The 24077-nt window shown below is 42.3% G+C and overlaps 2 protein-coding genes across 5 annotated transcripts in view; one reads left to right on the top strand and one right to left on the bottom strand.

The window, feature by feature from the left end:
- Nucleotides 1–1684: 1684 nt before the first annotated feature.
- LOC125454915 (F-box only protein 48) lies at nt 1685–12480 on the bottom strand. Of its 3 annotated transcripts, XM_048536226.2 has the most exons (4): nt 11745–11836; nt 9164–9348; nt 8254–8816; nt 1685–2192 (listed from the first exon to the last, which is right to left on the bottom strand). In XM_048536226.2, the coding sequence occupies exons 3-4, from the start codon at nt 8554–8556 to the stop codon at nt 2031–2033; spliced, it is 465 nt and encodes a 154-aa protein (XP_048392183.2). In that variant the 5' UTR covers nt 8557–8816; nt 9164–9348; nt 11745–11836; the 3' UTR covers nt 1685–2030. The 3 variants fall into 3 exon arrangements, with proteins under 3 accessions (XP_048392183.2, XP_048392184.2, XP_048392182.2); XM_048536227.2 differs by lacking the exons at nt 9164–9348; nt 11745–11836 and adding an exon at nt 12389–12480; XM_048536225.2 differs by lacking the exon at nt 9164–9348 and having other exon boundaries at nt 11745–11880.
- The window catches only part of aplf (aprataxin and PNKP like factor), a 59398-nt gene continuing 47173 nt past the window's right edge, over nt 11853–24077 (top strand). For both annotated transcript variants that reach the window (XM_048536038.2, XM_059648321.1), the window contains exons 1-3: nt 11853–12095; nt 14129–14200; nt 23529–23689. In XM_048536038.2, the coding sequence (XP_048391995.2) occupies nt 12012–12095; nt 14129–14200; nt 23529–23689 (317 nt within the window). In that variant the 5' untranslated portion in view covers nt 11853–12011. The remainder of the gene's footprint in view (nt 12096–14128; nt 14201–23528; nt 23690–24077) is intronic.

The following is a 24077-nucleotide window of genomic DNA, read 5'->3' on the forward strand; positions in this document are numbered from 1 at the left end:
GACTGGGTTAGGATTGTTTTTGTTGTAGTTCAGACGAAAGAGGGGAGATCTCATAGAGACTTATAAAATTCTGGCAGGACTAGATAAGGTAGATGCAGGGAGAATGTTCCCGATGGTGGGTGTGTCCAGAACCAGGGGTCACAGGGTAGATTCAGGGTAGACCATTTAGGACAGAGACGAGGAGACATTTCTTCACCCAAAGAATAGTGAGCCTGTGGAATTCATTATCACAGGAAGTCACTGACACCAAAAATTGAATGTATTCAAGACACAGCTAGATATAGCACTTGGGGCAAATGTGATCAAAGGTTATGGGTAGAAAGCAGAATTAGGTTACTGAGTTGGATGATCAGCCATAATTGTGATGAAAGGCAGAGCAGGCTTGAAAGGACATTCGGCCTTCTCCTACTCCTATCTCCTATGTTTCCATGTTTATACGGAGCTGGCTGTGGGTTATTACAGTTGGCTTCAGAATCCCAAGTGTGAAATAGTGGTGAGTGGTTATCACGCTATTAGACTAGGAATCCAATGACCAAATCTATTACATAAGTGCTCTAATTCCACCATGGCAGCTGAATACTTTAAATTTAATTAATTAAATAAATCTGCAATAACAGGCAAGTAACAAATAAAGGTAATCATGATACTATCAGGTTTTGAGACAAAATCCTTGGGTTCTTTAATTTCCGTTCAGGAAGGAAAACTACCATCTTTACTCAGTCTGCAGGACTATAAGGGAGTCTAGACTGACAACAAAGTAGGTGATTTAACTGCCCTAAGAAATAGACTAGGAATCCACTCAGTTGTCAAGAATATTGCTAATCTTCTCCAGGGAAATCAGGTTATCCCCACTGATGATTAAAAAGAGGATTTCTTTCTGAAGGAGTGAAGCAATTACCAGTCTTCGACAATATTCATAACAGTCTACTTATTTAATAGATTCAAAGCATCTGACTGGAGAGACTTGAGGGAGTCATAGCCATACACCATGGAAACAGGCCCTTTGGACCAACTTGCCTATGCCTTACAATTTTCACAATTAAACTAATCCCATTTTCCTGCGTTTGGTCCATATTCCTTCATACCTATCCCATCCATGTACCTGTTTAAATATTCCCAAATAACAAAGTTGTACTCGCCTCCACCACTACCTCCGGCAGCTCATTCCAGATAGTCACCACCCTGTATGAAAAAAAACTGCCCCTCTGGACCCTTTTGTAACTCTCCCCTCTTACCTTAAACCTATGCCATCTAGTTTTAGCAAGTGAACTCACATTCCAGGAATAAAAAGACATGATTACAAACGAAAGTGATTATTATCCTGGTTCCTACAAAAGGCACAAAGGTGAACTACAATACTTCTAGTGTATTTTCGGCTGAGGATAGCTAACCTGGCCCAGACTAGCAGTGAACCTTTCAATCTGCTTTATTCAGTCTTAGCACTGATCAACAAAGTCATCAGGAATGTGACAACCGCATTATTTCAGTAATAAATACCTCAAAGTTAACAGAAACAAATGTGTTGACAGAATTATTCAATATTACTAAGATTTGTAAAAAGTAGCAATTATATTCACTCTTGTAGCACACCTTTAAAATCAATTAGTTTTTTTTATGGTGTTGACTGACTTACAGAATTACGAAAATTAGCTGCAGACAAATTAGTCGAAACAACAATGTCCTTCAAGGTTTATTTCTGACTGTATAGTACAGACAGGAACCAAAATTACAGTACTATTATCACAATCTCCACGATCAATTTACAAAAAAACCCAAAAGTGCTTAAACAGTAGAACACATTTCTTAAAAAAGGATCTATACTTTTAAATATTTCAATAAAATTGCAATTTTTAAATAAATTCCATCTTTAAGTATTCAATTAAAAGATGACAAATGCAATAAAATTTCTTGTTTACTACTTTTAAAAACATAAACCATTTGATGAATAAAACAAATACTTTTATTCGAGTGCTCTTAGTTTTTTTTGTGAGTGCATGATGCTGCAATAAATAGTCCAAATTAACACAACACTATCTTTCCAGTTCAGCCTCCAGTATCTCTCCCCAAGCATCGGCATCCATTTCACACATACTGTTGTGCAACAGCTCGGCTGCAGAATGAATGTAACTGTACTGACCATCTAACCATGCTCGTTTTATGTTGCTTTTCTTGTAGTTTCTCATCAGAGTAACCTACATATTAAGAAAAGAAAATGTCTCAACTTTAATATTCCTTTTATCATTTATGAAATAAAAGCTGAACAATTAAGATCATTCCACCTGGCAATAGTGTATTTTCAGTGAGTAGAAAATGATATTTGATGAAAATGCTGCACATTAAATATGCATATCTGATTTTCATTTCTGAATGGCTGATCAGTTTTGTTATTTTTCAGCATTGCATGATTTTATACAACACAAGTTATCATTTATTATGAAACCATGTTGCCTTGGTAGTATTGTAGAGCAGAAGCACTTAGGCATTCAGGTACATAATTCTTTGAAGTTTGCGTCACATATAGACAGGGCAGTTAAAAATGGTTTGGCACACTTGCGTTCATTGCTCAGTCCTTTGAGTATAGGAGTTGGGAAGTTATGTTGAGATTGTACAGGACACTGGTGAGGCCTCTTCTGGAGCACTGCATCCAGTTCTGGTCACCCAGTTATAGGAAGGATATTATTAAGCTGGAGAGAGTTCAGAAGAGATTTACCAGGACATTACTGGGAATGAAAGGTTTGAGTTATAAATAAGTCTGGACAGGCTAGGACTTCTTCACTGGGGTGTAAGAGGTTGGGTGGCGAACTTACAGAAGTTTATAAAATAATGAGGGTATAGGGAGAGTTAACGGTAGTTGTCTTTTGCATAGGATAGGGGATTTCAAGACTGGGGGTCCATTTTTAAAGTCAGTGGAGACAGATTTAAAAAAGACGAGGGTCATTTTTTTTGCAGCGGGTGGTTCACATGTGGAACGAACTTCCTAAAGAAGTCGTGGATATGGGTACAATTGCAACGTTTAAAAAGACATTTGGGTAAGCATATGAACAGGAAAGATTTGGAGGGATTTGGGCCAGGAGCAGGCAGGTGGGATGTTAGTTTGGGATTATGTTTGGCATGGACCAAAGGGTCTGCTTCTGTGCTGTATAACTCCACGACTAGCCATCAACCATTATGTTTTCTGATCTACTTTGTATCCTTGTCATTCAATTTTAAAACCACCCCAAGTTTTCATTGCTTGACCAGCGTAGCCTCAAATTCTGGAATTCCCCATCTAAACCGGTCTGCCTCTCCACTTCATTTCAGAAGCTCGTTATTCTGACTTCTTTGAGCAAGCTTTTCATCTTCTGTCCACTATCTTCAACTGGGGCTTGGTGAGAAATCGTGCTTGATAACTGTCCTGTGAAGTAATAACCACGTTTTGCAATTTCTTGGAAGACTGAAGATTGGAAAACTCTCTCGTTAATTTTTTAAAGCAGTATTAGGGTTAAAGATTTACTTGTGGAAGATGCAATTGAAATCTCGCTTCAAAAAATGAATGCAAAGTATTAACTTTGTTATGATGGCTAGGTTATAATTCTGTCTATAATGTGGAAACTTTACGCAGCTACCAGAAATAGAATGCAGGTGGCTGAGAAATCCTACAATCCCAACACTATGGCTGATTATAGAATAAACCTGGATTCAAACTGGGTTAAAAATGCCCACACTACATGCAGAATTTCTTCAAACAGGGGAAAAAAGAATATTTTCATAGCTTCAATCCATTTCAGACTGATGCAAAGTCCCAAAGATGAAAGAAAATGGATTAGACTCCTGGCTAAGAGAGAACAATGTTGCTAGCCCAAGGATTGGGAGAATTTTAGAATTCAGCAAAAGAAGACCAAGCATTTAATTAAGTGAATTTAGTGAACAGAATATTAAAATATATAGTGAGGTGCATAAAGTCAGATCATAAAGGAAGCACCTTCTAAAGTAGGGGATTACAGACTTCAGTCTGATTTCAGGAGTAAGAAAAATACTCTGAGCTTTTACTGTGGATATTTAGAAAATAATTGTATGATTGGGCAAAATCAACATGGATTTATGATGGGGAAATCATGTTTGATGAGCCTGATGGTGCTTTTCCAGAATGTTACCAACAGGCAGAAAACAGAGCAGGAATAAATGGTTCATTCTCAGGCTGTGACAGCGAGGTACTGTAGGAATCAGTGCTTGGCCCCCAACTGTTCCTAATCCATATAAATGATTTGGATGTGGGGACAGACTGCAATATTTCTAAGTTTGTAGATGATACAAATCATTGGTGGGATTATGAGTTGTGAGGAGGATGCACAGGGACCCAGATGGATTTAGACATGCTGAGTCAGTGGACAAGAGCTTGACAGATGGACTATGATGTGGATAAGTGGGATAATATCCACTTAAGCAGGAGGAACAAAGGTTCAGAGTATTTCTAACAAGTTGAGACACTGGTAACTCTGAAGGGGCCTTGGTGTTCATGTTCCAAAATAAGTGAAAGCTAGCTATTTGGCATGTTAATTTTTAATCACAAGAGGATCTGAGCACAGAGGTGGAAAAATTCCAATTGTATAGAACCTGGGTTAAACCACATTAGGAGTACTGCATGCAGTTCTAATCCCCTTGCCTAAACAAGGTTTACTTGCCATAGAGGTATTCCTGGGACGATGGGACTGCCCTATGAGCAGAAATTAAGGATATTGGGTCTGTATGCTCTTACCTTCAAAAGAATAAGAGGTGACCTTATAAAACTTGCAGAATTCATAAAAGGATAGACAGATTGGATGCACAAAGGACGTTGCTTCTGGCTTGGGGGTGGGGAGGGGAATGCCTACAGCTTGGGGCCATGGTGTCAGAATAACAGGCAAGTCTTTCAGGACTGAGATGAGGAGAAATATCTTCACTTACAGGGTGATGAATCTTTGGAATTCTCTACCCCAGGGGGTTGTGGAAGCTCGGTGATTAAATAGGTTAAAGTCAGGGATTTATAGATTTCTGGTTTTATTGATATCAAAGAATATGAAGTTAGCATGGGAATATGGCATTGAGGTAGATTATTATCCATTATTTAAAATGACAGATTAAGCTTGAGAAGCTGAATGGCCATAATCCGTTTCCTATGCTTCTACAACTTGAAAAATAATAATGATTGTGAACCCAGGGATGTGGATGTTTTCATTTCTTCCACTCATAATCCCTTCAGGACTTGCTTTGTCAGTCAAATCATTGAATATGCCAAACTAAAGTACACTGTATGCTTGCAGTGGGCACAATAATTATTACAGGATGGAACAATCCAACTTTTAATACTAGTAAAAACTCATTTTGTAAGAAAGATTGCAACAAGTATTATGGCAGAACTCTACAAATGTGGGTAGTATGAAGGAAGAAACTACTAGAAATGCTGAAATTGAGAAAATACCCAGAAGGATTTTTTTTTATTCATTCATAGGAATTTGGGCATCACTGGCTGGGCTAACATTTATTACTCGTTGCCCTTGGAACAATGGTCATGAACTGCCTTCTTGAACCACTTCAGTCCATGTGCTGTAGGTAGACCCACAATGTTGTCAGGGAGGGAGTTCCAAGATTTTCACCTCATGACAGAATAGTGATACATTTCCAAATCAGGATGGTGAAATAAAGAGATTCAAAAACTACAATGGCTCATTAACGTTAACAAAAAGAAACACAATGACCTGCAAACAGAACACTGCTGGTGTCAGAAATCTGAAATAGGAATGGAAAATGCTAGCAACACTCAGCGTATGTGGAGAGAGGTACAGAGCTAATGATTTAAATTGATAATTTTTTATCAGAACTTAAGAGGTGGAATAGGTTTTGAGTGGGTGCTGGGTAGGACAAGAACAAAAGGATCTGTGATAGGAAGACAGGACAAATTGAAGAATTAGACCTGAGGGTCAAATAGAACGAAGATGGGACAAGGAAGAAAAGAAAAGATGTGCCGAGAGCAGGCCTTAATGGGAAGCATATTATTAAGCTGGAGAGGGTTCAGAAGAGATTTACCAAGATGTTGCTGTGAATGGAGGGCTTGCGTTATAAGGAAAGGCTAGATAGACTGGGACCTTTTTTCACTGGATTGTAAAGGTTGAGAGATTTATACAATCAAGAGGGCTAGACATAGGGGAATGCCAGGTGTCTTTTCCCCAGCATGGGGGATTTCAAGACTAGGGGTGATATGTTTAAGGTGAGAGGAGAAAGATTTGAATTGGATATGGGGGCATTTTGTTTTTTTTTTAAACACAAGGTATGGTTGGTGTTTGGTATGAACTTCAAGAGGAATTAGTAAATGCGTGTAGTTACAACATTTGAAAGACATTTAGATGAGCACATGAGTAAGAAATGTTTGGAGGGATATGGGCCAAGTGCAGGGAGGTGGGACTAGTTTAGTTTGGAATTATGGATGGCATGGACTGGCTGGACCAAACAGTCTATTTCAATGCTGTATAACTTTAAGTGATGTGCCAACATCAGGTGCCAGATTGAAAGAAAAATACAAGAACAGTGTCTGTTGACCACCAGTCTCCTCCATCTGGCAGAACCTGTGATCTGACAGAACAATTTCTTCCTTAATTCATCTTACTACCTCCATACAGGTGTTGCTATGCATATCCATTTGGATCCTAGCCATGCCTGTCTTTTTTTCAGATATGTGGAACATTCCTTGTTTCAGTCCTACTTAGGCCTTTTCCTTCAATTCTTTTTCCGGTATATGGATGACTGAATTAGTCCTCTAACCCTGAAGTGGAAATCTCCAATTTATACCCTTCTCTCAGTTTCACTTGGACCAGTTTTCCCTGCCTTTCCTCAACCACTGTTTCTAATTCCTTTCTCTTAATTTTTTTTCCAGCCAGCAGCACCTGCTCTCAGCACATCTTTTGTTTCCTTACTTGTCCCACCTCTATTCTCTTTGGCCGTTGGATTTAGCTCTTCTGCCATTCAGTTCCTCCTGATTTCCACTTTATCATAGGCCTTTCTTTTGTCCTTATCTCACCAGTCCTGACTCAAAACTGACTTTGTCTTAAACGTCACTCAATCTAATGCTGCAAGACCTGCTCAGTAATACCAGTATTTTCTATTTTTATTTTCAACTAATAGTCTGCCTTTTCTCTACAGGTATTGATCAACTCTGTTTATATTCTGCTTATTCTGTGAAAGTCACATCATAAAAGGTGGTTACAGTAAACATCCTAAATCGTGAACACAAGAGTTCATAAAAATCATTGAATAATATAACAGGAGACCTGGTTTCAAATTGTACCTGTTCTACAGGTGTGTTATAATATCTCTGTACAGGGTGACCAGAAAATATCCTGAAGGCGGCTATTCAGATCATCAAGTCTGTGCCAGCTCTTTCAAAGATCCATCAAGTTGATCTCTCTAGTCAGCTCTTCTCCCATTTTCCTGAAACATTTTCCTTCTCATCCTTTATCTAATTCTCTTTTGGAGGTTTCCTTTCAAAACTGTTTCTATCAGTCTATAAAACAACACATGCCACATGATGACTGCTTGTTGCAAAAAATAATTTTCTTATGCCTCATCATGCTTTTACTAATCAACTGAGAATTGTATCCACTGGTTATCAACTGGAAATAGATCCTCTTTATTTACTCTCTTAAATGATTTTAAACAGCTTCATCAAATCTCCTTTTAGGCTTTTCTATACTTAGGAGAACAATTCCAACTTCTCCACTCTCCCTGCATAACAGCAATCTCTCATCCATTGAAATATTTTAGTGAATGCTATCTGTATTCTCTCCAAAACCTTCATGTTCTTTCCAAACTGGCCTGTCCACAACTGAATCCACATCTCCAGAGCAGTAGCAGTAGTACTAGTCCAAAGACATTATCACTACATCACTGTTTACCTGGTTTACCCTATGGTGCCCACTCCACCAGCCTTTTCAGATCCTCTTAACATCTATCATAGTCGTCCTCATCTCATGTAGTCATTGGCACTACCACATTTGTCTATCCTGTGCTTTGCTAATAATTATTTATATCAAAAGTGCACGCTGCTCCCTGCTGGATGGAATGAGCATTCTTCTTAAACTGTTCCCATTCTGATAACGTTTGCACTTACAGCAGGGAGAATACTGGTGAAAAAGAGAAGAGAAACAAAAGTGTCAGTGAAACACTGAGTAAAAAGGAACCGGGGGGCAGCTGGACAATAAAAATGCCTAAACTTTCATGTAAATGATTGCCAATTGCACAAACCTTCCATGAAAGTCCATGTGCTCGATCCCACTGCAGCTCCCGCTTGCAGACAGCCAATATGGTCAGGCAATGATTGTACCAAAGGCTGTCACTGGTTTCGATCAGATCATTCCACGCTTTGCAAGTCATTGCAGCATTAGACAAGCTTCGAACGTCCAGTTCACTGAAAATTTTCAGAGTTAACTCTTGAGGCAAAAACTGGGCAAAATCAAAACGATTTTGTAGCTTTTTCTGCACAGCGGAGAAAACAGTTTTGTCTTCACCATTAGCAATTTGCTTATTTCTTTTGCAAGACCTTTGCATAGTTTTTTGTTCCAGAATCTCAAAAGATCTTTCAAAACAAACCAAATCAAATTTTAACTAGTCTTATTGGTTGATTTTCTGTCTTACTGACATAAGACTTTGTCACCAAACTTCTTGACAATCTATTTGTTACTCATCTTTTCTTTTTTGTGAATTTCTTCCATCACCATCATTGTTGCTTTTCTTTTGTCTCCTTTCTTTTGGTTGTCTATTGGCTCCTCAGTGTCTTTTCATCAAGCCACGTACTACTCTGCAGGCCTCTGAAAAATATTGTTTACAGATTTATTCCTATTTTAGATTTTTTAATGTTCAAGATGCACAGCAGAGTATTAGCAGAAAGGAAAATCCAAAGAACTGCAGTCATTGGAAATCAGGAGCAAAATCAAAAATTTCTGGAAAAACTCACCAGGTCTGGCAGCATCTGTGAAGAAATAAAGGTTAGTTAACATTTCTGGTCCAGTGAAGGTTCTGAAGAAGGGTCACTGGGCCTGAAAAGTTTATTTTGCTGTTTTTTCCCCAGACGCTGCCAGACCTGCTGACTTTTTAGAGCAATTACTGATTTCATTACTAGCAGAAAGGGTTTGGCATATGAGTTTTATCTGCTCACCTGTTATCTGTAAATCTGGAATATGTCATTGGGTTCTGTATTGCAAATTACCAATTTACACCAGGTTATGCCACCACTATTATTTGTATAACCTGAGTCTGTACCTTAACCTTCAAACTGAGAGATCTCTTGTAAAACACCAGTCCACACAGCTTATCCATGTATTGTTCGTGTTATCTTTGAATCTGTAAAGTTCATGTTTTAGTCTGTAATAGTTTAACCTGTCCTTTTTGTACATGTTTGTTGTTTAACCTGGCAATTCTTTTTTAAAACCCCATCCTCTATCAATGCTTTTCGGTGTTCATCATACAACCAATAACTCATTTATCATGTTCCATGGTTAATAACCTGGAGATGATGACTGTCCTGATTTGACATGTATTTGATTTGATTTATTATTGTCACATGTACCTAAGTACAGTGAAAAGTTTTGTTTGCATGCAGTACAGGCAGATCATAACATACAAAGATTAAAGGGTGATTGAACAGAGCAAGGAATACAAAGTTATGGTTGTAAAGAAGGTGCACAAAAAGCAAGGCCAATGTTAGATTTGAAATTTGAGAAGTTGCTGACTTCTGGGAGGTACTGCCTTCTCGGTTTCTACTACTTGCCCATTTCAACATCAGTTGCCCCCACTCTCTCCTACTCCCATCCTTGCTCCCCTTCACTTTACCCCTGCCCTCTCTCCCCATGACCTGCCACCTCCGCCCTGAGCCCACCCCACACTACCCACCCATCTCCTCCCCATACCCCTTCACCGTCCTGTTCCCCTCTCCCACTCTCCCCATCCCCACTCTCCCCCTGTTCCCCTCTCCCACTCTCCCCATCCCCACTCTCCCCCTCTCCCCCTTCCCCCTGTTCCCCTCTCCCACTCTCCCCATCCCCACTCTCCCCCTTCCCCCGTTCCCCTCTCCCACTCTCCCCCTTCCCCCGTTCCCCTCTCCCACTCTCCCCATCCCCACTCTCCCCCTTCCCCCTGTTCCCCTCTCCCACTCTCCCCATCCCCACTCTCCCCCTTCCCCCTGTTCCCCTCTCCCACTCTCCCCATCCCCACTCTCCCCCTTCTCCCTGTTCCCCTCTCCCCATCCCCACTCTCCCCCTTCTCCCTGTTCCCCTTTCCCACTCTCCCCATCCCCACTCTCCCCCTTCCCCCTGTTCCCCTCTCCCACTCTCCCCATCCCCACTCTCCCCCTTCCCCCTGTTCCCCTCTCCCACTCTCCCCATCCCCACTCTCCCCCTTCCCCCTGTTCCCCTCTCCCACTCTCCCCATCCCCACTCTCCCCCTTCCCCCTGTTCCCCTCTCCCACTCTCCCCATCCCCACTCTCCCCCTTCCCCCTGTTCCCCTCTCCCACTCTCCCCATCCCCACTCTCCCCCTTCCCCCTGTTCCCCTCTCCCACTCTCCCCATCCCCACTCTCCCCCTTCCCCCTGTTCCCCTCTCCCACTCCCCCCATCCCCACTCTCCCCCTTCCCCCTGTTCCCCTCTCCCACTCCCCCCATCCCCACTCTCCCCCTTCCCCCTGTTCCCCTCTCCCACTCCCCCCATCCCCACTCTCCCCCTTCCCCCTGTTCCCCTCTCCCACTCTCCCCATCCCCACTCTCCCCCTTCCCCCTGTTCCCCTCTCCCACTCTCCCCATCCCCACTCTCCCCCTTCCCCCTGTTCCCCTCTCCCACTCTCCCCCTTCTCCCTGTTCCCCTTTCCCACTCTCCCCATCCCCACTCTCCCCCTTCTCCCTGTTCCCCTTTCCCACTCTCCCCATCCCCACTCTCCCCCTTCTCCCTGTTCCCCTTTCCCACTCTCCCTGTTCCCCTTTCCCACTCTCCCCCTTCTCCCTGTTCCCCTTTCCCACTCTCCCCATCCCCACTCTCCCCCTTCTCCCTGTTCCCCTTTCCCACTCTCCCTGTTCCCCTTTCCCACTCTCCCCCTTCTCCCTGTTCCCCTTTCCCACTCTCCCCATCCCCACTCTCCCCCTTCTCCCTGTTCCCCTTTCCCACTCTCCCCATCCCCACTCTCCCTGTTCCCCTTTCCCACTCTCCCCCTTCTCCCTGTTCCCCTTTCCCACTCTCCCCCTTCTCCCTGTTCCCCTTTCCCACTCTCCCCATCCCCTCTCCCCCTTCTCCCTGTTCCCCTTTCCCACTCTCCCCATCCCCACTCTCCCCCTCCCCACTCTCCCCCTGTTCCCCTTTCCCACTCTCCCCATCCCCACTCTCCCCCTTCCCCCTGTTCCCCTTTCCCACTCTCCCCATCCCCACTCTCCCCCTTCCCCCTGTTCCCCTTTCCCACTCTCCCCATCCCCACTCTCCCCCTTCCCCCTGTTCCCCTTTCCCACTCTCCCCCTTCCCACTCTCCCCCTTCCCCCTGTTCCCCTTTCCCACTCTCCCCATCCCCACTCTCCCCCTTCTCCCTGTTCCCCTTTCCCACTCTCCCCATCCCCACTCTCCCCCTTCTCCCTGTTCCCCTTTCCCACTCTCCCCATTCCCACTCTCCCCCTTCTCCCTGTTCCCCTTTCCCACTCTCCCCATTCCCACTCTTCCTCTTCTCCCGTTCCCATTGCCCCCTCTCTCTGTCTCACTCTCACTTTATTCGGATCTTGTTTGTTTTCAGTTTAAATCTCCGGCCGTTGATATTTGTTTTTCTGCGACGTCACTCGCTCGCGCACCGTTTCCGCATTCGTGCCGCGCGGGGTGGGCGGCCCTCCACAAGTGCGCAGGCCCCCGCGAAGGAGCCTGGGAGTTGTAGTTCGGAGCGTTCTTACGGTGTAGCTCGTTCCCGGTGCCGGCGAAGGGCGAGCTTGTGTCGGAACCAGGGGGAGGAATGTGAGCTCCCTCCCAGGAACGGGAGGAGGATGGAGCTGGAGCCCGAGGACGGGAGCGGGAACATCGCTCTCGCGGGAGGCCTGACCGCCATAGGCCGCGGCCCTTTTCTCCGGGTGAGAGACGACCGCCCCCGTCCCTTCTCCACCCCCCCAGATCCCTTCTCCACCAACCCCCGCCCCATTCCTTGTCCCTGTCCCTCAGGCCCTACCTCTCACCCCTACCATTCACACCTGTCCCATGCCTCTTCCTCCTCAACCTCTGACCTTACCCCCCGCCCCCCCCATCCCCTTACTCCACTCTTAAACCCAACCTTACGGGTTCCCTTGACCTGACCACCAGCTCTAACAATGATTTCATACCCTAACATCCCCCACCCCAAAACAAAACCCTGGAAATGGCATCTCACCTGATCGCTCGGATTACCGAAGAAACAAGCCATTCAGCCCATCTGGCCCATGCTCATGCCCATTCCACGTGAGCTCCCACTCACCCTCCTCGTCAAACCCAAGCAGAGTATCCTTACCCTTTCTCCCTTGTGTTTCTATCCAGCTTTCCCTTTAAATGTGTCAATATTTCTCTGTCCCCATCCTCTCCAATCTCCAAGTGAGGAAGTTTCTCCTGAGTATCTCTTGGGAAATAACCACTTTGCATTTTTAAAAACCAAAAGAACTGGAGATGTTAAACATCAGGAACAAAAACAAAGTTTTGAGGCAGGATCACCAGACCCGAAATGTTAACTCTGTTTTTTCCTTCACAGACCTGCTGAGCTTTTCCAGCAACTTTGTTTTTGATTTTGCATTTGTAACTCATTTCTTGGGAAAACCAAAACTCTGAAAATCTCTCCTCCACTTCTGCCCTTAAAAACCCTTCTCATAAACTTAAAGACCTTGAGATCAAACTTGAAGCCTTCTGCTGCCAGCTTTGGATCTCTGGCTCAACCTAGGTTCACAACCATGGCCTCCTATAGATTCAGCATTGGCCTTTTGATCTCAGTTTCTGTCCTGAACAAATGCTGCACAGTTTCATCTCCGTAGCATTAGTAGTCTTAGTCTCAACCCATCTTCTGAGTGCCTTTGTCTCCAGTAGAAATATTTTGGAATTCCTGGCTAATTTGCTGTCATTCTCTACTCTTAAAGAGTGGCCAATTGTAAGAATATAACTAATCAGAATGAAAACTGAACCATGAATCTTGGAAATATTCAGCAGACTCATCAGCATCTGTGAATAGAAAAGAGGTTATTGTTCGGAAGTAGAGTCATACACTACTGCAGCATTAACTCTGTTTCTGTCTCCACAGGTGAAGCCAGACCTGCTGATCTTTCTCTATTTTTTCTATTATAACTATTCCTTTTCAATCCCACTTCCTTTGTTGCACACACTTACAAAAATATCTCCCAGCTGCCAGATCCCAACGTTTCACACATCAGCAATCACTGAGTTGTTCTCAACTTCATGTTTCATAATTTTGTCCAGTAGAAGACCCATCACAGCCTGATCTTAATTGTTCCCTCTGGTTTTACTTGAGTTTTTACCACCTTTCTGTAGTCCAACGCATGTTTATTGGCATAGCTATCTCTTGTTCTAACCTGATTATACAACATCAATCATTGTCAGAATGGGGTCTCCTTACTCCAGGATAATCCTGGAAAGTGAAGATAAATCTCCACTCCATCTCTCTCCAATGATTTGTCTCCCTGAACCTCTCTGCCTGCACCCTCATCTCTAATAACAGATGAGGAAACTGCAAGCTTATTGTTGCTGAATTTGAGAGTGTCTGTTCAGTCATTGGTCTTCCTTTCTCTTGCCGTGTAACCACTAAATTGCCCAGGGGCTCTGCAACAATTAGGAATGTGGCGTATACAACCAACATTCCCCATAAGGGATCTTAAAGGGATAAAACCACACAACGGAGAAAAATTATGGGGGCATTACCACTGCCAATCTCTAAACCCACATATATTTCCCAATTTATCATTTGTCTCCTCTCATAGCATTTTCTTGCTCGCCCTACCTGTCTGACAAATTTTCTGCTCTGGTTCACTCTATTCTTGATTTATTTTCAGTAAGGGAATGGCGCATTCAAATAGGAAAATCCAATGTTGTTGTAATAGTAAATAACTCTTTTAATGGATTTTTTCATTTTCAGGTTTCCGATAAGCGAGTGTCCAGGAATCATGGTCTCCTGGAAGTTGTCAATGAGAAGTTACGCATCAAACCAGTGAGTAGGTTTCTACCTGAACAGTGTAATTTCTGCAAATACAGATAGTAGTTTATACCTGTAGTCAGTTTTTTTTAATCTCATCCCTAAAGGATTAGAGTTAGGCTTAGTTAGTCCTTTAAATGGAATTCTGTTTGGATTACTGGGGTAACAGGTTACAGTCTTCATCATAGAATCCCTATTGTGGTATCCCTATCACTGGCTAGACCAATACTCATTGTCCATTCTTAATTATCCTTGAGAAGGTGCCTTTTTGAACTGCTGCAGTACATTTTAGGATCGGTACACCTAGAGTACTGTCAGCGAGATATTTCTAGTATTTTGACCCAGTGACAGTGAAGGTGAATCCATAGGTACCAAGAGATGCATTTGAAATTGGTGGAGTCAGAATTTGTAAAACACTCAAATATGAATTGTGCCTTTGTTTTTATTAGACAAATAAGGCCCAACAAGTCCGTACTGCCCCTCCAAACAGGATCCCACCCAGATCCATTCCCCTACTGCTGCATTTCTCATGTTTAACCCACCTAATCTAAACATCACTGGGCACTATGGGCAATTTAGTACGGCCATTCCACCTAGTCTGTACATCTTTGGACTGTGGGAAAAACTGGAACACCCGGAGGAAACTCTCATAGACACGGGGAGAATGTGCAAACTCCACTCAGACAGCCACCTGAGGGTGGAATTGAACCCGGGTCCCTGGCACTGTGAGGCTGCAGTGCTAACCACTAAGCCACCATGCCATCCAGTTTCTGAGATAGCTTGGAATTACAGGACGTGCGTTGTCATTTGATATGCTTCATTTTATGACTTAGCTTCTATGGAAGCTACTTTGGATTTTATTAGATCATGTTCATGTGGGAACATTTATGGGACTATTCCTATTCTGTGATATTGAGATACATTGTGTGTCAGTCCTTATTTGTCTAATAAAAACAAAGGCACAATTCATATTTGAGTGTTTACATTTAGCGATGAAGGGTCTAGGCCCGAAACGTCAGCTTTTGTGCTCCTGAGATGCTGCTTGGCCTGCTGTGTTCATCCAGCTCCACACTTTGTTATTCTGTGTCACTAAATGTATTACAGATAACCCATTTTTCATCTTCTAGTATGCTCAAACCATTGTATGCATTTAGAAATTAATAGACCCATATTAACTTTTGCTGAACATTATAGATTTTTTTTCCATTATTCATTCATGGGACGTGGCATCACTGGCTAGACCAATACTCATTGATGAAGGGTCTAGGCCCGAAACGTCAGCTTTTGTGTTCCTGAGATGCTGCTTGGCCTGCTGTGTTCATCCAGCTCCACACTTTGTTATCTTGGATTCTCCAGCATCTGCAGTTCCCATTATCACTAGCGACTCAGAATGCTGGGATCCCAGTCTTTTGAGATGAGAAAGTCATTCTAACTTCTCAGCTTTGAATCCTGAGATTTAATGCTGTGATAGATTCTATGGATAATTATTCAGTCCTTTGTTTGTTATGTATGAAAGTGACGTATTGAAAGTTTGTCATATTTACTGAAGCTTTTGCTCATCACTATGATGATAATTTATTATCTAAATGAGACAGCAAAGAATTTAGTCCCAAAACACAAAACTGATTTTTTGCAGAAAATATAACTCTTTTTATATGTTTCTCTCTCTCTCTCTCTCTCTCTCTCTCTCTGCCAAATGTTTCAAAATTGTAACTTGTTTATCTTCAGCAGAATGGCAATTATACTGACCAAATATTATCTTTGGCAAAGTTGACAGTATGTCTGAGGGCCATTAAGTAGAAGAGGGTTAAAAAAACGTTTACAGCAAAAAGGCCTCGGTTACAGGTTCATAGTTCCTTGAAAGTGCACTTGTAACTAGATAGGATGGAGGAGAAGGCATTTGGTATGGCTGTCTTTATTGTCAGTGCATTGAGTAAAGGAGTTGGGAAATCATGTTGCAGCTGTACAGGGCGTTGGTTAGCCCACTTTTGGAATACTGTGCAGTTCTGATCACCCTGTTGTAAGGAGGATGTTGTGAAACTTGAAACCTTTCAGTGAAAATTTATAAGGATGTTGTCAGGGTTAGAGATTTAAAGTTATACGGAGAGGCCGAACAGGCTGGGGCTATTTTCCCTGGAGCATCGAAGGCTGAGGGGTGACCTTGTAGAGGTTTATAAAATTATGAGGAGCATAGATAGGGTAAATAGCCAAGGTATTTTTCCTGGGGTTGGGAAGTCAAAAACTAGAGTGGTGGGTTATTTTGAGAGGAGAAAGATTTAAGAGGGACCTAAGAGGCAACTTTTTCATGCAGAGAGTGGTGCATGTATAGAATGAGCTGCCAGAGGAAGTGGTGGAGGCTGATACAATTACAAAATATAAAAGGCATCTGGATGGGTATATGAATAGAAAGGCTATAAAGCGATATGGGCTAAATTCATCTCGGATATCTGGTTGGCATGGACGAGTTGTACCAAAGGGTCTGTTTCCATGCTGTACATCTGTGTTACACTATTAGCTGCATTGCTCCCAACACAAGAGGTGAAGAAAATTTTGACTTCTAATCTTTAAAAATGTGCCATTTTAGACTTTGGTATCCATTGTGCAGAATGCAATGAACCCTGTTAAATTTAAACACACAAATAAAATTCTTCCTGTATCTAAGGAAGTCACTGATTTGTTTTTTCCACAAATATTGTAATTGTTATGTGTGAATCTGATTATTTAAGATATGTGTATTGCTTGGGAAAGAGAAATAGAATTCTTTGCTAGAATGTAAATCAAGTTCTGCAGCATGTTTTGCCCAGATTACTGATAGAGGGCAGCGAGCTCCTATTAATTTAGTTAAGAAAGAAACACTACTTTTGAATCTGGCCATATTTTTAACTAGTTTCAAATAACATCTAAACCACATGTGAGTAGGACTTTACATTTGTTATAGCAAAGCTTGTATTTAGTGCCTACAACAACAAAACTTGCATGTATATTGTCTTTAATATAGTGAAATATTCTAAGACACTTCATGTGATCTGTTATTAGACAAGACGTAACGCCGAGCAACATGAGATTTGGAACAGATTGAGAAGTTGTAAATGTTAAACAAGGACAGAATAGGGATAGGGAGTGAACTTAAGGTTGCTTGCAGAAGTCTCTCTCTCTCTCTCTTGATTTTGGGCATTTAATTGTCCTTGAACAGACGGTGCTGAGTTGCCTTGAACTGCTGCAGTGGCAATGTGCTATTAGGGAGGCCAGGCTTTTGACCGAGTTGAAGGCCATGATTGTGAACAGTGCAGGGCAAAGGAGAGCACTTGACTGGTGGAGGTTCCTCATGGGAAAGACAAGAACTAGGAAGGCACATTTAAAAGTAAAGTGATCTCTCATTGGAGATGAGAATTTTTTTCTAAGCGTTGAAAGTCTGCAGAACTGTCTTCCCCAAAGTGTGATGCAGGCAGAGATAGATTCTTGACCAACCAGGCATTCAAAGGGTATTGGGGTAGGCAGGAAAGTGGAGTAGAGGCCACAATCCAATTATCCATGATCTTATTGGAAGGTAGCCTGGGTTTGAGGCACTGAATGGCCTATTCCTTCAATTTGTGTGTTCATGTAGAAATTGAGCAAGAGATTCCAGTTGGAGGTATGAAAGGATCTCTGTCCCGTGGGGCTGGAGGAGATTATATGGATAGGGAAAGGGAATGTCATGAGGCATCTGAATATGAGATGTCAATTTTAATGTTATAAAGTTTAAGCTGTTGCTGGATCAGTAGCTAATTTAAGCTAAGAGGGCAGAGAGCTATCAGTGAGTAATCTGTAGTACTTATCATGAGGAACAGAAAGTAGAGGATTGGATGAACCGAAGTTTAAGGGATGGATAATTAGATACTGACTGCAGAACATTCGAATGGTGGATCTGACAAGAGGTTGCCCCCACTTTAAATGTTAATTCAGTTTCTATCTCCACAGATGCTACCTGAGTTGAGCATTCCCAGCATTATTACAATGTTATATTAGAAAAACAGAATTATGAATGAACAGAAAATTGCTTATGAGTTTCTGCAGCAGAATCTACAAATAAAATTTATAAATATGATGCCCACAACTACCTGGAATATTCCTCCACTCACCCACCTTCCTGTAAAAATACCATCCCCTATTCCCAATTCCTTCGCCTACGCTGCATCTGCTCCCAAGAGGAGGCATTCCAATCTTGAACATCCCAGATGTCCTCTTTCAAAAACCGCAACTTCCCCTCCACAGTGATCAAAAATGCCCTTGGCCGTGGCTCCCACATTTCCCGCAACTCATCCCTCACACCCCCATTTGCAATAATAACCAAAACAGAATCCCCCGGTCCTCACGTACTACCTAACCAACCTCCAAATCTAATGCATCATCCTCCGACATTTCCACCATCTACAATCAACCCTACCACCAAAGACATTTTTCCATCCCCACCCTTGTCTGCCTTCCGGAGGGACCACTCTCTCTGTGACTCCCTTGTCCGTTCCACACTCCCCTCCAGCCCCACCACCCTTGGCATTTTTCCCTGCACCCGAAGCAAGTGCTACACCTGCCCCTATACTTCTCTCCTCACCCCGATCCCAGGCCCAAGGAAGACTTTTCACATCAAACAGATGTTCACCTGCACATCTGTCAATGCTATATACTGTATCCACTGTTCCCGTTGTGGCCTCCTCTACATCGGCGAAACCAAATGGAGGCTTGGGGACCGCTTTGCAGAACACCTACGCTCTGTTCGCAACAAACAGCTACACCTCCCAGTCGCAAACCATTTCAATTTCCCCCCACCCCATTCCTCGGATGACATGTCCATCCTGGGCCTCCTGCATTGTCACAATGATGTCACCCGAAAGATTCCGGAACTGCATCTCATATTTCGCTTGGGAACTCTGCAGCCCAAGGGTATCAATGTGGACTTCACAAGCTTCAAAATCTCCCCTCCCTCAACCAATGCCAAAACCAACCCAGCTAGTCCCCGCCTCCCTAACCATTCCTCCCACTTCAAGCCCCACCCCCATCCCCTACCCACTAACCTCATCCTGCCCCCCTGACCTGTCCATCCTCCCTGGACTGACCTATTCCCCGCTAACTCCCCAACTACATTCACCTTCTCTGGCCCTAAGCCCGCCTCTTTGACCTGTCTGTCTCCTCTCGCCCTATCTTCTCCTTTATCCATCTTCTATCCACCTCCCCCTGTCTCCCTATTTATTTCAGAATCCCTTTCCCCTCCACCATTTCTGAAGAAGGATCCCGACCCGAAACGACAGGCTTGCCTGCTCCTCTGCTGCTTGGCCCGCTGTGTTCATCCAGCTTCACACCGTGTTATCTCAGTAGTCTTCTGCAGTGGGGTTTATTTAAGCCACACATGTAAATGGCAGGAAAATTCTTCATGCTCTTCTTAACCTTGGGATTTAGTCGTTTTAATGCAGTATTGCATTAATATAAATTATTTTAGACTTGGTGGAAGTGTGTTTTATGTTACAATGTTCCTGTGTAAATGCAGCTTGGGATTTTTGGAAGGAAAGCCAGTAGCCAATGATGATTGATTATTTAGGCCACTTTGAAAATATTAAAAAGTTAGTCTGATTTTATTAATATTGTAAGGTTCTGCTGAAAATTGACAAATGAAGGCAAGGTAACGATTAAGCAGGTGTATTTGGACTGTATTTTTAATGGTACATTTATACATTTTGTTAAGTGAGGAAATTAAACTCTTAAACATGCCCTCCAGTTGTTGGTAACTCATGAAACTTGAGTGTCCATCATCCACTTCTTTTCACTTCAGTTTATATCATAATGGCAAATGGGTAGCATTGTCCATGAAGATGACAGGCCTCTGTCAAGTGTCAGTCTGTTTAAATTTGTTTCAAAGTAAATACTGGCAACTGTTGCACATGAACATACTTGTTTTTATATTGAGAAGCCCTGCATTATTAACTGCAGGACTCATGTAGATCTACAGCATGTTCCATTGGTGCAAGATGGTAGTTGTTCCCATATCACTTGATATATTGTAAATATTTGAAACTCCAGAAAGAAATTTCCCAAACATTTGGTTTAAAAAAAAATCACAAAGCCAGTGTTGTGAAAAATAGAACTTGATTTATCGGTGACTGGAAACTAATCTACTAAATGAAAGAAATATGACATTGTGAAATCTGATCCCAAAATTTTGGTCATTCTTAATTCTTTCATGGGTGTGAACGTTGCTGGTAAAGACAGCATTTGTTACCCACCTGTCACTGCCTTGAACCAAGTAAGGCTGCTAGGGTATTTCAGAGGGCAGTTAAGAGTCAATCACATTGCTTTGGATCTGGAGTCACATGTTGGCAAAGCTGGATAAAGATGGCAGATTTCCTTCCAAAAACAGCATTAGTGAATCAAATCATTTTTAAAAATAACTTTTATAGAAGTTTGATTCTTCTGATTTTTATTTTAGCAATATTAACACAATGTCTGAAGATTGATGGTAGACCTTTGATTCTGTAGGTGATTGGTTGGAACTAAGTGTTGATTTGAAACTCTTTCCTTTCAAAGTTTTCGGGTTTTGTCATTTTCTCTTACGTAGATTGTTAAAGATGCTCCTCGTTTTCAGGACGTGATTTAGTGCAGAGTTCTGTAATAAACTGCGGTTTGACCGATCCAAGGGCTGACATTAGGTAAAAGAATGAGTTGTCATTATCATTTCCTTTAACTCAGAGTCCTGCTGCTATTCTCTCCCACCAATTATCCATCTCGCTACTCCAAGAAGTAGCATAATTCTGTACAGCTGAAGTGTACACCACACAATCCCGTTTGATCTTCAAATTACAAAAACTGTCCTGCTACCTTTTAGGGTCCAACTTCAGTTTCCGGGTATAGTCAATATAAAGGTCAATTTCTTTTAGATCATGAACTCTAAGTGGGAAAAGATATTGTTTTAAGCCTTGGAGATTGTACAAAGATGTTTGCAGCTTTAAAAATAAAACTTACAGGAGCACTATGAATTGTATATTAAGAGGTGACATGCTTAGTTCCAGGGCAGATGATGAAAATCTTTGTATGTTAACAGCACAGCAGAAAAGTGGTTCAGCTGCAAAGAGACAACACAGGAAGTAACCAAAAACATTGAAGAGGGCAGAGCGGTAGGCATTGTTTCTTTGGACTTTGCTAAAGCCTTTGACAAGGTTCCACATGGTTGACTAATTGGTGAAGTTAGATCACAAGGAATTCAGGGTGAGTTTGCCTATTGGATACATAGTTGGCTAATCGGCAGGAGATAGTGATGGTGGTGGGGTTGTTTTTTGGACTTGAGGCCTGTTACCAGCAGTGTTCCACGGGATTGTGTTTTGTTTGCCATTGATATAAATGATTTAGATGAGAATATAGAAGACATGGTAAGTTTGTGGATGGCATCAAAATTGGTGGTATAGTGGAAAATTATAGAAGAAGATTATCTTGGATTACAAAAAGATCTTGATCGATTGGATCAATGGGCTAAGATGCAAGGTATTGCATTTTGGTAAACAAACAACGGCAGGACTTTGAGTTGTATAAGTAGGGCTTTGGGAGTTTTGTAAAACAACATAGAACAGTACAGCACAGTACAGGCCCTTCAGCCCTATTAACCTACTCTAATATCAAACTAACCTGCATACCCTTCATTTTACTACCACCAATGTACCTATCCAAGAGTTGCTTAAATGTCCCTAATGTGTCTGTCTGTACCACGACTGGCTTTTCTGAACTCTTTTAGGTTTAACAATGTGTTTCCTATAGCAGGGAGACAAGAACTGAACACGGTATTCCAAAAATGGCCTAACAAATGTCCTGTACAGCCGCAGCACGACCTCCAAACTCCTGTAATCAGTGCACTGACCAATAAATGCACATCAACACCTTCTTCACTATCCTGTCTACCTGTGACTCTTCTTTCAATCATCTGTGAACTGCACTCCGAGGTCTCTTTGTTCACCAATACTCCCCAGGACCTTACCATTAAGTGTATAATTCCTGCCCTGAGAGACCCAGGGATTCGCATACATAATTCTTTGAAGTTTGTGTCACATGTAAACAGGGTGGCTAAGGAGGTGTTTGCCTTCATTACTCAATTCTTGGAGTTTAGGAGTTGGGAAGCCATGATGAGATTGTCCTGGACGTTGGTGAGGCCACTTCTGGAGGACTACATGCTATTCTGGTCGATCTGTTGTAGGAAGAATATTATCAAACTGGAGAGAGTTCAGAAAAGATTAGCCAGGTTGTTGTTGGGAATGGAAGAATTATAGGGAGAGTTTGGGACTTTATTTACTGGAGTATAGGAGATTGAGAGGTGACCATATAAAGGTTCTTAAAATCATGAGGGGTATGTGTCTTTACCCTACGATGTGGAATTTCAAGACCGGGGGCATAATTTTAAGGTGAGAGGAGAAAGGTTTAAAAAGGATATGAGGGGCAACTTTTTACAAAGGGAGTGATTCATGAGTGGAATGAACTTCCAGAGGAAGTGGTGTATGCAGGTACAATTGCAATATTTAGACATTTGGATAAGCACATGAATTTTAAAAAAAGGTTTGGATGGATATGGGCCAAGTGCAGCCAGGTGGGACTAGTTTCGTTTGGGATTATGGTTGGCACAGGCTAGTTGGGCCAAAGGGGCTGTTGTGCTGTATGACTCCATGACCCAAATCTCTCTCTCCTCCTCCTATATGAATGTGCAATAGGATATCTCCTAGTAGCTGTTCAGGCTCACCATTTCCTCTGTAACCTCTTCTCACTGCAATGCTGTTGTGAAGACAGATGATCCAACTTTCGTGATAAAATGGTTAGAATGCTAGAACAGGTTTCTCAAAATGAAACCTCAGAAACCAAAAATAATAACATAAAATGCAAGATGTACTCAGCAAGTCAGGCAACATTTATAGTTGAAGAAACTGATTCAGATTGGTGAATTTTTACCAATTGTGATGCAAGATTGACACTTAACTATTAATAATGACCACTCAGTAATATTGGAGGTGAGTGTGAGATGGGCAGGCTAGGAAGTGGAGTTCAAACTATACTCACGTCATTCGTGATCTTATTAAATGGTGGTCCAGGCAGGCTCTAAGGCTAAATGGCCAACTCCAGCTTGTACATCTTGCCTTATAAATCAACTGCAGCTAACAGAAGCATGCTTCTATCATTTCAGCAGCAGGTGAACTGTGACAGGGTGAATCAACTATTTTGTGGGCCTCCTGAGAAGCCTTTATGAACCCCAGAGAGTGAAACAGAACATTATTTGACCACCTACTATTGTTAGGGTGTCAGTGTGCAACAGGTGTTGCTCATCTCTTTTTTTTTTAAATTCCAGTTACACACCAATCCATGCTTCTATCGTTCATCAAGTGGAGACCAGCTTCTGCCTCTGGCTAAGGATAAATGGCACTGGCTAAACCCAGGAGACTCTTTCTCTTTACTGCCAGACAAATATATATTCAAGGTCATCTCCCCCAGCTTCGACCAGACCTTAAGGTGACATAATCTTTAAATCAATAGCAAATGAACACTAATCACATCTACGTATTCGGATACATTCACCATTAATGGTGTGATGTTTTCACAGGAAACTAACAAGATAACATTATTTAATGCTTGACTTCACATTCTGGCATTGAGAGTATGGTAGAAGCCTATTATATGCCAGATGTTGGGGTTCTAAAAGTGAAGCGCTGAGTTGGGCCACGTTAATAAGGAGAAGCTTAATTTTTCCTATTTGTAACATTAAAATGAGGATTTAGATGAAGATTTGCTGGTCTTTGGGAACTGTGACACTCCCATGCAGTAAGCAAATTCAAGGCATAATGAACCCTATTATAACAGGCTACCATGGTTATTTTTGGTGAACGTGCTAACTTATGAC

This window comes from Stegostoma tigrinum, chromosome 9 (assembly GCF_030684315.1).
Source record: "Stegostoma tigrinum isolate sSteTig4 chromosome 9, sSteTig4.hap1, whole genome shotgun sequence".
Taxonomy (NCBI): Eukaryota; Metazoa; Chordata; class Chondrichthyes; order Orectolobiformes; family Stegostomatidae; genus Stegostoma; species Stegostoma tigrinum.

Coding starts and splice junctions, on each gene's coding strand:
- LOC125454915 (XM_048536227.2), bottom strand. CDS start 8,556: ATGCAAAGGTCTTGCAAAAGAAATAAGCAAATTGCTAATGGTGAAGAC. Junction 2,193..8,253: donor CACATGGACTTTCATGGAAG/GTTTGTGCAATT, acceptor CTTAATATGTAG/GTTACTCTGATGAGAAACTA.